The sequence below is a fragment of the Anopheles moucheti genome, chromosome 3, assembly GCF_943734755.1.
Source record: "Anopheles moucheti chromosome 3, idAnoMoucSN_F20_07, whole genome shotgun sequence".
Classification (NCBI taxonomy): Eukaryota; Metazoa; Arthropoda; class Insecta; order Diptera; family Culicidae; genus Anopheles; species Anopheles moucheti.
Genome location: NC_069141.1, coordinates 6,482,112 through 6,495,601, shown reverse-complemented (window position 1 = coordinate 6,495,601; position 13,490 = coordinate 6,482,112). Strand labels below are relative to the sequence as shown.

The following is a 13,490-nucleotide window of genomic DNA, read 5'->3' as shown; positions in this document are numbered from 1 at the left end:
TAACCAAGTGTATCCCTTCGCAATCGTTCGATACAATCAAAAACAGCCCTGTTCAACCACGTATTCTGGCCTTAACATTTCCCCCGTTTTTTTTTTGTTTCTCTGCGCTTAATTTGCCACTTGGTTGGTTCATTTCACCGATGAAATTTTTATGCAAACTTTGCACTCACGCACCGTTCACCGTTTGTATGCAAAACCACAATGAAAAATTCAAGTGAAAATTCATTACGTGGAAGTAACCGCGCGCGTGGTTATTCTCAAACCCACGGTGGAGTTCGCGTTTGTGACTTTGGATAATTTATGGTGCAACATAAATGGACTGCGGTGGCTTTCCGTTGTCAGTATGCGCCATTACAATCGGTGCTGCGTTCATTCACCGTACCGGAACCTTTCGCATCGTGTCTGGAGGCTGACTCATTTTTATTAATCAAATGGATATGATTTTTGGTGGAATGTATTACAAGGGAGTATCTGCCGTGGTATTCGAATTTGCATCCGGTGTTGTTGTGGTGTCCAACTGAAAACGATTTTAATGCCACGAAATTCTGCAAACCGAAAGCGTGTTACAGGATTGGCCAGGGTTACCAAAAAATAATAAAACAATTTGAAAATTCAATTGCACTTCAGCTTTGCCACGCTTACCCATTCCGGTAAGCCGAAAGATGATGGAGTGGATCAGGTTGAAATTTGAATCCGGAAAACTTCTTTCCCCGTCCAAAACATACAAACACTGAGGGTGAGTACAGTAGCTGTACTAAATTTTCTTACACTCCCGAGCACACTGTTGCCCAGGTAGCTGTTTCCGACACCGAACGGAAAAGTCCCGTACCCTTATTTATGAAACCCGTAAATTACCAGCTTCAAATTTATTTGCGGGTGCCCAAACTCGCTCAAATTATGAGCGTCTGGGCGCCGGTCGGTGTGCCGGTGTGGGAGCGCTTATCTGGTGTTTAAAATTTCTCGGAACTCGGAAAAGCGCCATGGACAGTTGGGGTTCAAGCGCTGCTTCGCACGGATGCCGCCGACACGGTAAGCCATTTGTTGTGGCTTACTGTTCACTATGATTAAAAGGGAAAATGTTGAAAGTGCTAGCAAGTAAGTATGTATCATCTGTGTTTAAAACTGCACATTCCGGCCCCATTACTTGCTTAAATCGTGTGAATTATTCACATCATCAATTTATTTCCCCACACAATGGATTTTTTTTTTCGTTGTTGTTTGAAGCAGTGCTGTGTTCGGGTTGGAAGGTACAGAACACGGAAGATATTTCAGATATGAAAAATAGCTTTGTAACTTTGTGATCGATAAAGCACTTGTAATCGTTAAGGCATCATCGAACCGAAAGACTTGTGTCCATCAGTGTAAAGCTTCACTGGCTAGCTTCAAACTAGACCAAAGCTTGCCGAAAACTTCGTGTGGTCCTATTCCTCGCAGGGAATAGTTTAATGGAAGGTTCACATAATTTTGAAGAATACATTAAAAATGGAACGGGATGAGCCTTTGGGGAGCGACAGGACGTTGTTTAATATGTATGGACATTTTTGGCAGCACGAACCACCACCAAGAGCTAGGGAACTAAGGTACAACTTCCCAACACCAGGTGGGATGTGCTTAAAGCGTAGGGAAACCGTTTTTCAACCGGCACTTCCGTCCGTGAGCAAACATCGATCTCAGCAAACGGCTGTTCTAGCCCAGCCTTGCTGGCATTATAAAACGGACAACGGACGCGTCCTTCAAGGGTAGCTAAAGAGTGGCTAGTAGCACGTTAAATTATTCACCTGCGAGCACTCCTCTGTTAGTTCGCCGTGCCGTATGGTGTGGCCAGGGTGTGTGCGATAAGCAGGCTCATTAGAGCAAGGGTTTGCGCAAAACGTTCACGGGTGCGAAGCTGTTGCCGGTGGATGATACAAATTCCGACCCATTTTTAGCCGATTTTCGGGTGGCAAGGAGTTGCGCGTGGCGGAGGGACAAAGTCCAACACTCGCCAGGAAACAAACAACCGGGAGAGTTTTCGTGCTGCAACTTGCCAACTGGACAGCGCGCGCGTTGTCATCGTGCTGCTGAGGTGTGTGGACACTAGCGCCGGAAAGTATGCAAATTCTTAACACAGCGTGCTGCATTCCTCACGGTCCTCAGTGATTGGAGCGTAAAATGCGGAAGTGTTCCGGATAATTTTCACACCCATTTCGGTGGTACTTGGCAACGGCAGGATACTCTTGGTAAGGTGATGCGAAAATAAGCCGTGCGCTAATCGGCTTGGAATCTCTGAGGTGTGAAATTTCGCCGTACAATGAATGTAAAGATAGTTTTGTGTTGGTGAAAGTGTTTGAGTCGTACCAGGGAGTGGTAAGTGAATTGCTGCATAATGAGTCCCATGCCATAGTCGATAGTAAGATGTAAAGTTTTGACGTAAAGATTGTATCGTAAAGTTTGTATTTTGTTCGCTCCTGAATAAACGGTTCGCTTGAATTGATGAATTTTCAATTGCCTACATTTAGGCGTAATTGAGTATAGCGATTGAGCGAAAATAATTTAAAAATGAAAACCATTCGTTACTTCATTTAATTCCTACGCGAATATTAAATTTACTTCGCTAATATCATTTCTGCCCTTGTAAGCATCTTGAGGGAAATTTATTAACCACACGATATTAACTTCTTATGGCGCCCCTGCCAATAAATATGCCCCAGGAGGAAAAAAAGGAGCGTGCAAAACAGAGCGCCGATGGTGAATATTTTATCGTGCCACATCCACACGCATGCATGCATACTCACCGATAGTAATTGAGCACCTGTGCGAACACGCCCGGGTGCCGATCGAAGAAGTACTCGTTCAGGATGGGATCGTAATTGGCCAGTGCCTCAGTTAGGCGCGATAGTCTTGTGGCCGGGATCTTCTTGAGCGTTGCCTTGTACGTTTCGTGCCGTATGCCGCCAACGTTCAGCACGACCCGGTTCTCCGAGTCCATAATATTCATGGTGCAGCCGTCTGTGGTTCGGTTGCGTTGAGCGGTAAATGAATTAAATACGGTACCGTGGGGCCCTATTTTTGGGGGTTGTTGTTTCCTGCCTCACGCAGGGATGGAACTTGTGCACCGCAAAATGGTTTTCTGGTATCTTCGTACGTTTGCAACTGGCGTGGCATTCATGTTCGATCGCGTACCGTGACCTTCAACGTTACACTCTTTTATCACTTTCGTAAATTGCAGAAATTAAGCTGCTTAAGGGGACACGCTATTATAGGGGATATTTTTGATGCTCTTCTTCACCATTAGCATCGACTTTACGCACGGAAAGCTTCACTCACTGCACGGATGGGTCGAGTTCGGGTTGCTCTCATTTATCACCAAGCAAAAGGGTCCCATCTTCGCAAGGATTCGTAATGTGACACTTAGTTTTGCATTTCTTTTGCCGTAATCTTCTCAAATGGTGAGTCGGGGCACAGTTAATGGTGAGCAGACCATCCAACGTCATCCGGTCCTTGTTCCGGAGTCTGCACGGAGCTCCACCTACAAACTACGCACCGCACTCCAAAAATATTCTTGTGGCTTGCGATGTCTTCAGTGGGCAATCGAACGAAGGAAAAACAAAAAAACAGAACTCACTCACACTCACTCACTCCCCCGCTTGCAGACTGTCTGCTCGTACCGTCAGGCAGTTGGCATGATCAACACTTTTGCACGTCACCTAGTAGCGGAACCACGTACACCGGCTGGTCACTGTACCGTCGTCGCCTACTGCTACGGTTTGATGCGTTTGCGTTTTCTCATTTCCCGTGGGTAGGCCGGGAATGGTCCCGGCATCGGACGCACACACGCACACGTATCGATTGAACGGAAGCAACTTCTGATCGATTTGTCACTTCGGCTCACTCCCAAAAAATGACGCTGAGGAATAGGAGTGGACGCCTGCCGGAGATGCCGGATGCTTTGTAACACTGCAGATGGGAACGATGTCCAAAGGGGAGTGACGATAAGAAACGGAAATGAATCGAAGGAGTCAATTTTTATGGTCACGTACGATGCGTAAGAGGTGTGCGAAGCTTGATGGGTTGAATAATGCTTCGGTGCTCGAAGAGTTCTCGTCGCGTTGAAAGAGGGTTGTGTTACTGACCACCCGGTTTGATGATGGTTTTATATGCCAGGATCATTCACGAAGACGTATAAAGCTCCCCCGCACCTTACCAGACTCCAGGTTCAATTCGTCTCGTGCTAAGCATTCGAGTAAAACACCCAGAAGTGCTTCACCATTACCTTCCAGCGAAGATTACCGACCTTACATTTAGCAAATTGGACCGACTTTATTACACGAAGCCACCGAAGTTTAGATGACGCTGATGATGGTGGGCAAATGAAGCTGATCTCGGTCAGTGGCCTTTGGAAATGGAGTCTTATCCGCACCGTGTACGCTGCACTGGGACGTTAATGGACGGCTCGTGATCTGTGAAGGAATGTAAAAAGGGAAAGAAATGATGCATGAGTTAAGTTTTTGAGCGTGAATAAATCAATTGTAGGCAAGAAGTGAAAGTTCCAGAAAGGAGTTCCCAGAAATGGATGTAATTGGAATTAGAAAATGGTGCAGTTGGTTTGAAGCATAGTGAAACGAAGATCAAAGTAATTCCAAAACAAACTTTTCAGGAATCGTGCACTCCGCTTAGACATCCTCCCGTAGGCTGCTCTGCGTGCCCTTTGGGTGATTTGGACCATTCAAGCCACATGACATGACGTACGCGTTGGATCAACGATCAGTACCAGCGACGTCTCCATTCGCCAATGTTTATCCGTAATAAAAGGGCAAACTTTGAAGATCACTAAAACCAGGCAGCGGTTCTGGCTGTGCTATAAATCAAACATTGCCCAACTAATTCTCCCTCCCCGTGGTTGGGAAGTTTATTGCGTGGAAGCGTTTTGCCAGTTGACGAGGCTTGTTTAGTGGTGCTGCTGGAGCTCCGGCATTGCACCGGATACCGCTCATCAAAGAGTATCATCACCGGTCGGTGAAGCGTCCCAAGAAAACTCGTAAACGCTCCGCGCAAAAGCAATGTTGTTATTGCTACAAGTCCTCGTGCTCAAACAGTGTGTCGGATGGGCGATTGTTTATTTAGCCGAAACAAGCGCAACAAGGTACCGGGAAATGTATGTGTTTTCGGAAGATAGAGAGTGCGAGTTGTAGAGGACGAGGCCAGTATACTAAATACCGCCCTAGAACGTATTCGAGTGTTATGCTCGAAGGGGATGGAATCGTGGTTGATATTGACGAAAGCGGCAGTTGTGGCTTCATTACGCATTACGCGCTGCGTTTGAAGTGGTGCTCCTCAGCGTAACCTTGAGCTTATAATTTCTTACCATCGTGATGCATTAAAGGTTACAAATTATCTCTTTCGAGCTGCCATTTCGACCAGACATTGTAAATGTGAAGTTCATTCATAATTTTTACGCTTGCCAGCAGTTGCCAGCGGACGCTTCAGTTAAAGACCTCTTGACGACATAGCTTTATACAGGAAATCATCTTAGCAGGTATCTTAATAACCAAATAACTGAAAAGTACATTTGAGTTCGAATTCATGGAGTCCATCGGACGAGAGTTTCTCCATATTGATATTTATTTTGAGAGTGTTATGTTGGTTGTAGCTGAAGCTAAGCTGTGGGTGAGGAAAATAAATTAGAAACAAAACAGTAATTAATTTTCGTTCATGGTGAGAACACCAGCCGCAATTGGAAGACAAATGGAGTTTTAATGTATCGGAACGTGCAATATTGTTATGGAACGGTATTTGATTACGCGCGACTGCAGTCATTCAAATTGTACCTTGCTGGAGACAGCGAGAAACTCAATAGCTTCACTTTATCCTTAAAAAAAAAAACAAAAAAACAGCATCTCTTTTCAGAAGGTTCAATTACGGTCGGTTATCTTCACGCAGGGAGAAAGATCCTGTACAAATTGGATTTTATAGGTTTCATTTGTTCTAATCACTTTTGAGTATTTTTTCGCTCTTCGTTCTATGCCCTGTGGATATCATGCGATAGTAACGAACCTTTAAGGGCCGGTTTCGACTCACCAGATCGAAACTCGGGTGGTTATGAAATACTAGCAGATGCTATGAGGAACAGCTTGCGTCATGCTCGAAAACGAGAGGAAAAAAAGCCTCCGCAACGTAATCCGACTTCATTCATCTTTTTTTCGGTTTTTCCGATGGCTTTTGAGTTCGTGAAGCCACTCGATAAAGTTTGTCATTTTCTTACGTACGGTATCTTTAGACTAGAATTAGTTTCGCTTTTTCCTTCTCCCGTTCCGCACTAGATGCTAGAGGCTTTGCTAGAAAAACATCTCTATTTCTTATGCGGCCTCCGGTTTTCAGGTTTATTCTCGTTGTTTTCTTTAAAGACAAGTTGAATTTTCATCATTCGTGTTTTTTTTTTATCGGTAACATTTTGGCATCCACCTTGTACCCGAACCAAAACTGATGACACGTCGAAACGGTGTCCTCCATACTGGGTAGTGTCTTCAAGTGTCGTGTGCTTGAGCTTGAGTTTGTGGTGAGCTCCATGGATAAATATTATGTCAAGTAGGCACTCCCCGCCGTACAGCGCCAATCCGACCGGTTCTTTCTTGTGCAATGGCAAACAGGGCAAAGGCGATGTCAAAAATCCAATCAACATTACTCGTGTTTAGAAAATGATTGGACAGTCCCGAGAACTGTTGGGGAAGAAGGGAGGAAACCCATCGTCTCAATGGAACGTTTGTCACGCCGTTAAAAGGAGAACGCCAGCAACTTTGAAATGACTGATGATGTGAACTATGCGCCAGTGATGGCTTTCGAGGGTCAACGCTTAGTGGCAGGTTAGGAACATACGAAGTTTTGGGGGAGTGATTTATAAAGCTGGCTATGCGCAAAGAAGAAGAAGAAGACTAGATAAAAAAGGATTGATGAGGTATGAAATGATGAAAAATAGGATTTATTCGATCCGGTTCGAACCGTACCAGCAGAGTGCAGTGTCATAGCGTGTTCATAATTTACGACTCCCTTTACTACACTCTTTACCTTCCCAAAAGCTCATTAGTGGTTGGTTGGGTATTAACGCTAAGGGGATGTATGAATTTTCGTATCCTTCAAAGGGATCTCTGAGGTATAAATTTCAAAATAAAGCCATAAAATCATAGAAGGTCGAAGAGCATTGTATTGATAACCTCGATCGGTCTGTCTTCAACATCGTTTTGCAGAGAGGAACTATTGGGAGCTAGCATAAATTGCATTGAAGTACAAATTTTACGTTCTTATCCGATTTATGTGGGATAAGATAGAACCAAAAATGGAGTGTATTGATCCATGACTTGGATTCTAGCCGGGAGTCAACCTTCAATTTAATCTCAATTCAAAGAAAACTATAATCGTTCGATATTCAGTCTGTTCAGCAGGATTGGTTGTACTGAGAAATGTTCCAAAGGAATGTTACGCTCTAAATAGTGCAGCTTAAATTCATGGAAGAGGCTAATCGACTGTGGAAAATGTCTTCCATCATGTCCATTCAAACATTCTGCTACATATTACATACTTCACGTGCCATAGAAGGTGCTCTTTCGATAACTAACGTATTCTTCGAAAAGGATGATAACAACATGATATCATCTCTTTCTATCTTTGTCAAATACAAGTCATCCTACAAGTGGAATTATATTTAACATTCGAAATGATTACAGTGTATTCGTTCTTTTTTATAAAATAATACCTAACAATCATAATAACATGTGAGTATAGCGTATAATATTATCAAGAGATCGTGGCCTGTCATTTCTGGCTTTCTTTGACTTTATTTACCCGACGCGGAATATTCAGTCCTGTGTATAGGTGTTTGCTCCTGATGGGATTTTAGAACGATCCTGTCGTGTGAAGACCGGCGCCGCTACCAACACAACAGAGGGTTCTGTGGCCCTGTGATTTCTATACTGTGATATAAAAAAATCGATTAAAATTACCCACACAAACAGTACGAAAATATCAATTCGAATTGATCGACCGTTGTAAGTGACATTTAATATCCAAAAAAACGTAGTATTATCAATTTCGATCAGAGTAATCCGTTTCATAACTCCGCAGCGTACACCATGGTATCGACTGAACAAAGCATCCATTGACGATTGGCGTACATGAAAATACTTCAAATAAAGGTATAGCTTGCAACAGTACGGTGGTACAAAAATGGCGACCATTGGCAAGTAAGTAATTGGAGTGCACTGTGTGTGTGTGTGTGTGGGCGTAATTGTGCCAAATGTTTCACCGTGCAATAAAATTCCAATTTCACAGATCACCTCGTTCCGTTAACAGGGTTAAAAGTGAACACATCCTCACTGGACCCAAAATGAACCGGCCTGGCACACTGATGGCATCAAGCACCCCGTCTAACACAAAAATTCCCATGTCGAAGTCCTCGATATCTCCACAAACCGTGATTGAAAGGTAAGTAAAAGAAGACTCTTCAATGCTGGATGTTTGATCCTAAATGGTGTTTAATATCTTTCCACAGAAAAACTATCGTTTCCCGAAGAAAGATGATGATCGGTGATGCCAAATCGCATCTCACTTGCTCCAGTAAATCTTCGAAAGTACGCGACATAATTTATGACGATACATCGGACAAGTTGAACCCTTGCACGTGTGATCCGGAGTTGGTGGGAAACAACACCAGCCATCCAAACTGCACATTCGTGAACATTTGCAACGAACACAGGCGGTGTAGATATCACTGGAGAGAATACTTGTGGTGGCTATGGAGAATGATCGGGTGGAGCGCGATGATATTGTTGGCGTGTATTGTTGCGTTCCTAGTGTACAATGCTGTTCTGAACGGGGGCTATTGGATGGCTAGTAGAAAGTTAAAGGCAAGTATCAACGAAGAGATACATGTGGTGGAAGAAAGTATGCTGCACGACGATGAGGAAGACGAAACCGAGCTAGTGGACCATAACCTAATGGTGTTCAATCCAAAAGATTATAGTTTAACCGATACAACACCTAAGTTTAATATTCTAGATCTATTTATTATGACGCTAGATATTATGAATATTTTTTTTGGCTGGATTGGTGCCATACTGTTGCCTAATGAGCAATAAATTTCCCTTAATTACCTTTGTTCCTTTTGTTCCCTTTGTTTGTTGTATACAATATTCGTTGTTGATATAGTGTGAAGATGTTGAACCTTTCTTTTTTAATGTTAGCCTCTAATAATAATAAAATAATATGTCGGTCTCTATGGTTAGGGAAAATATTAGCTGTGTGTGCATTAAACATAATGTGAGCAAATATTGACCAGATTGACATACCATTACTTTCACCGTAAACGAGTGCTCGTTGAAGCAAATTCGTTTTTAACGACCTTCGGCAGTAAATCTCGAGAATAAATATAGCCCATTTCTGCTCAGGGACCACATCGATCCGCTATTTGTTTACTGTGGAGTCTATCAACATAACAAGCAAACCACATCGAAATGAGCAAGTGTAGGCAATGGTTCGATGTGTACCATACAATCAATAAGCATTCTGGCGATTATTCGTGATTAGAGCAATAACTTGCCTATGGTTGATACGTTCGATGCAAGTGCGTGGCATTGTTCAATAAAGCGTGTGTCTTTTTTGTTCTTTGTAGTCCACATTGTTCTGGCAAATATTTCTTGAAGTATGTTCCACCTTTTTTGTGGCTTAAGAAACCTAAAATCCAAAAGCAAACCATCATCCATGGTAACTCAATCGTTGTTCCCTGTGTCAAGCATAATTGTAATCCCCTGAGGCATCTCGAGGTGTGTGTGTCGGCCATCGGCACAGCAGCTCCATATCTGATGACACGCCTCACAAATAGGAAGGTGCTGTTGGGCAATTTTTCTGCCCTGGTTCCCTGGTGACAGGGGCCGGTACACACCCTGGGACACAGTGCGGCATGGTGTACCGCAATCAATCGATCGATGCTTGCGGTAGGCAACAAAAGAGCACCGGCACGTCCCTGCGGGAGTTCAAATGCGAACATCAACAGACAGCACGATTTGCAATCGATATCCGGTGTCCGGCCCGGTTCCGGTGGGCATTCTACGAGTTGGTGACGTGACCGATTTGCGGTCGAGAAGACAACGAACGTCATGAAACATGAGCACACCGAGCTGGCTGCGGGCAACCTCGTGGTTGCCATCCGCTTTCGCACCGCTTTCCACTAATCCGATTGTCATTTTCTGTGTTGCGTTTTCTGCTCGTCTACATGTGGGCCGCAGAGAGTAATAGCTTAAAGCTGCACGGCCACTGGCGAAGGTGAAGGCGCAAGATTTAGGAGCGATTCCATTGTGGTGAGCATTGTTGCGGCGGCGTCCCGTGCAGCGAGTGGAGCCCGTGACTGGCGAAATGTAAATTGAATCTGAATAATTGATATCGTCTTATTGTCACTTTGCGACGGCACACTTCCGGCCATGCTGGGTCGGGTTTTTCGGCCACTGCCGCAACGTTTGGAACATTGTAAAGCTGTTAGTGGTGTCTGGGTGTCGTTCTTTTTGGATGCTTTTCGTACAAACAAAATCAATAGCATCTTCTCGGTGGGTTGTGGGTTATGTATTGTGAAGAATTTCTGCTTTCAAACCGTCCGCCTTCTGATGTCCGAAAGGAATTTTATTGGAACAGAATTTAAAGGCATCCTCTTGTTGAAGTATGACTTGCGAAGATTTCACTCTAGATTGAAGTTGTTCTTTGTTACATTCCGCCCTGACGGTAGTAAGTTCTCATTTGTGTGAACCTTAGTGTTCGCACACGGACATCCTCTACACGATCTTCTTTCAACGCGTTGCGAACCGTAACCGTTGCGAATGTTGATGTTACATCTGCTCCAGATACGTCGTCGAGATGCGGCACAAAACCATCCGGATGAGGTCCACGATGTATCGGACACCAATCGATGCGGTGTACCCGGCGTCAGTGGGCGTTGTGAGATTTCCGCTCGAAAGAGCCGATTTGTGCTATTTTTATGGTGTTCTCTATTAATGCCACCCGGAGCCGGTTACAATGTGGGCAATGTGCGGAAAGTGGTGTTGGTGGTGGTTTGTTTTGTTTTGAACCAGAACGCTAAGATGGTTTTGGGCCAGGAGAGATGGCGGGACGGATGGGGTACGGCGGATAGACCGGCACCGCTTTAGATTTGCTCCCGGCGGATGAAGATAGAGGGCGATGGTGATGATGGTAATGTGCTGATTAAATGGTGGGATAAATTAGCATCGTGTAAAGAGAAGCGAAACACTTTGGGGTTAGATAATCGCTTCATGGACAGCGACACGGTATGTGAAGTGAAGCGGAGAACGAAAAATGCCAGCAGGAGCAATGAAATGGTAATCGATGAAGTTGAAGAAATTTGCTCAATTTTGTCGTAACGATAAAATGTGATTCCGATCGAACAATGTTACGTTTGATTTAATGACCTCTTGGAACATTTTTAGGCTTATACGATGTTGTTTAAAGTGTGATTCACACGTGAATTGGGGTGGATAAGTTTTTATATTATAAATATAATATTTGATTTCATGGAAGCAGAAAAAAAATCAGGTCTTGAAGATAGTTTCTTTGTAATTCTGTAGAGCCCCTCACTTCAGAAGTGATACAATTTTACATCAGAGGTTGTTCATCACCGAGAGTTTGAAGTCTTTTTAATCGGAAGTTTCATTGCCATTTGAAGTCAGCTCATTTTGTTTAAGCATACGTCGGTGAAGCGCTTCAATGATTAACCTCAACCACAAGCACATTTACAGCCAAGATTAATGTTTGTTTTGCTTCATGTCGAACATGCTTTTCATTATCGATTGTAATTTTACACAAATAATTATTTTCTCCACCTCTCGAACTTGTTGCTGAGCTTCAATGCTCTGGTCCATTAATTAAAGAACCATTGCATATCGACACACTACGCAAGCTTTGCCCGAGGTTGATTTTTTTTTGTTGCTCCCATAAAAGCTGACAACACCGGAAGCCACATCCCGGTGGCTCCGGAAACCGAACGATCTGCAAACAATGGCAAATTAGTTCACCGGACCACAGCATAATCGGGGCGCAGGTAGCAGCCGTGGGCATATTATATCGCCAATGCCTTTTGACCGACCGTATACAACACATTAGTCTCCGGCGATCCGTGCAACCGAGACACGGGGCACGTATCAGCTACCGTGGCGCGTTTCGCTGTTGTTTGTTTTGGTTTTGTTATAATACTTTTTTGTTGTGGGGTATTTTTGTGCTTGTGATTGTTTTCTCCCCACACAGCTTCCGGTTTATTTCGGAAGCTTCCGTTTTCCGGTGTGGATTGTGTTTGCGGGATGCGCTCTGCGGGGGATGGTGAGGCGGTGAAGGGGAGTGAATAAACTTGGCAAAATTGAAAATGGCCATACACCGGTGACAGTGTGCGGCGAGAGAACAAGTGACAATTGGTAGCAATTAAATATAATTCAATTGAAAGAAATTAATTTAATTTAGCTACACAGAGTGGCAGTGGAACTGTAGGCGTCCGTGTGCCGGATGAGGTTTTGTTATGGAGTGGAAAAAACTATGCTTTTTGAAAACGAAAGATCATGCAAACGGTGGTTGTTTGGTGTTGGTAGAACGTGATTGCAGTACTTGAAGCGAGTTGGATGCCTTTTGCAGATTATTAAATTAAATCTGTTTGTTGTGTGGTCTGCGCTGGTATTGAATGAGAAAATACAAAGGATAGGAAAGCGATTAAGTAAAGCCAATGGTATTCAATGATCGGTTTGCTCTAACAATCAATCGGAACAACTATCTTTCGGTATCTTAAATCAGTGCCGTAGTGAGGAGTGTCTCACGTCTCGAAAAAATAACTGTTTGTAGACGAACTAACCTAGGAGACTACGTTAAGGTCTCTAATGTATCTTAAACTGAAAATTATAAATAAAAGAGTTCATGTAGGGATAAGAGATCATATATGTATGGTTATGTCATGAGAATGACACCGGGCAACATTCGTTTATCAAATTTGATTCCAGCACATAAAACACTGAAGGCTCTAACGGAAGAAAATGTCATGTTTCGAATATACCACCACCATGATTTCACGATGCCATGGAAATGAAAACAGGATTTCGATGTACCCTTCCATCGAAAGAGTTATTATTTAGCTTGTAGATACAATTGCATGGTGTGAATCAGGTAGAAGCCGCTAAACCATATTTTATTTAACCCCGTTGTTCGAATGTAAAACAAACCAATATTTCGCTACCGGATGTAAAAGCGCGTCTGGTGGCGTGATTCATCGTTCGGTGTGAATCAACCCGTTTGATGCCCATAACCATACATCCTGTTTGTCCATGCAGTGTGTTTAAACGTTTCTGGCACATCGACACACCGCAGTTCACAACTCACCGTCCCGACCCCGATCGCTTATGGAGCGACCATAACCGTCGGCCGCAGTGCAGCACGTCGCATTAAGATAGGCATCGTTCGCTGCCGCGTTCTCAGCGCGACAA

General features: G+C 43.8%; 2 protein-coding genes across 4 annotated transcripts in view; one reads left to right on the top strand and one right to left on the bottom strand.

Moving 5' to 3' along the window:
- Positions 1–3,502, bottom strand: part of LOC128301852 (potassium voltage-gated channel protein Shaw) — a 40,045-nt gene extending 36,543 nt beyond the window's left edge. For all 3 annotated transcript variants that reach the window (XR_008287355.1, XM_053038500.1, XM_053038501.1), the window contains exon 1: positions 2,775–3,502. Coding sequence is in view for 2 of the 3 variants with exons in the window: in XM_053038500.1 (XP_052894460.1) it covers positions 2,775–2,977 (203 nt within the window). In the remaining variant the exon portion in view is untranslated. The remainder of the gene's footprint in view (positions 1–2,774) is intronic.
- Positions 3,503–8,196: 4,694 nt separating this feature from the next.
- LOC128305880 (uncharacterized) lies at positions 8,197–9,107 on the top strand. The gene is made up of 3 exons (XM_053043510.1): positions 8,197–8,213; positions 8,302–8,454; positions 8,522–9,107. Exons 1-3 carry the CDS (start codon positions 8,197–8,199, stop codon positions 9,105–9,107), a joined length of 756 nt encoding a protein of 251 aa, XP_052899470.1.
- Positions 9,108–13,490: the final 4,383 nt, after the last annotated feature.

Bases quoted from the DNA above. Each gene is read 5' to 3' on its own strand.
- LOC128305880 (XM_053043510.1), top strand. The intron at 8,455-8,521 runs GTAAGTAAAAGA...ATCTTTCCACAG, and splicing joins CCACAAACCGTGATTGAAAG to AAAAACTATCGTTTCCCGAA.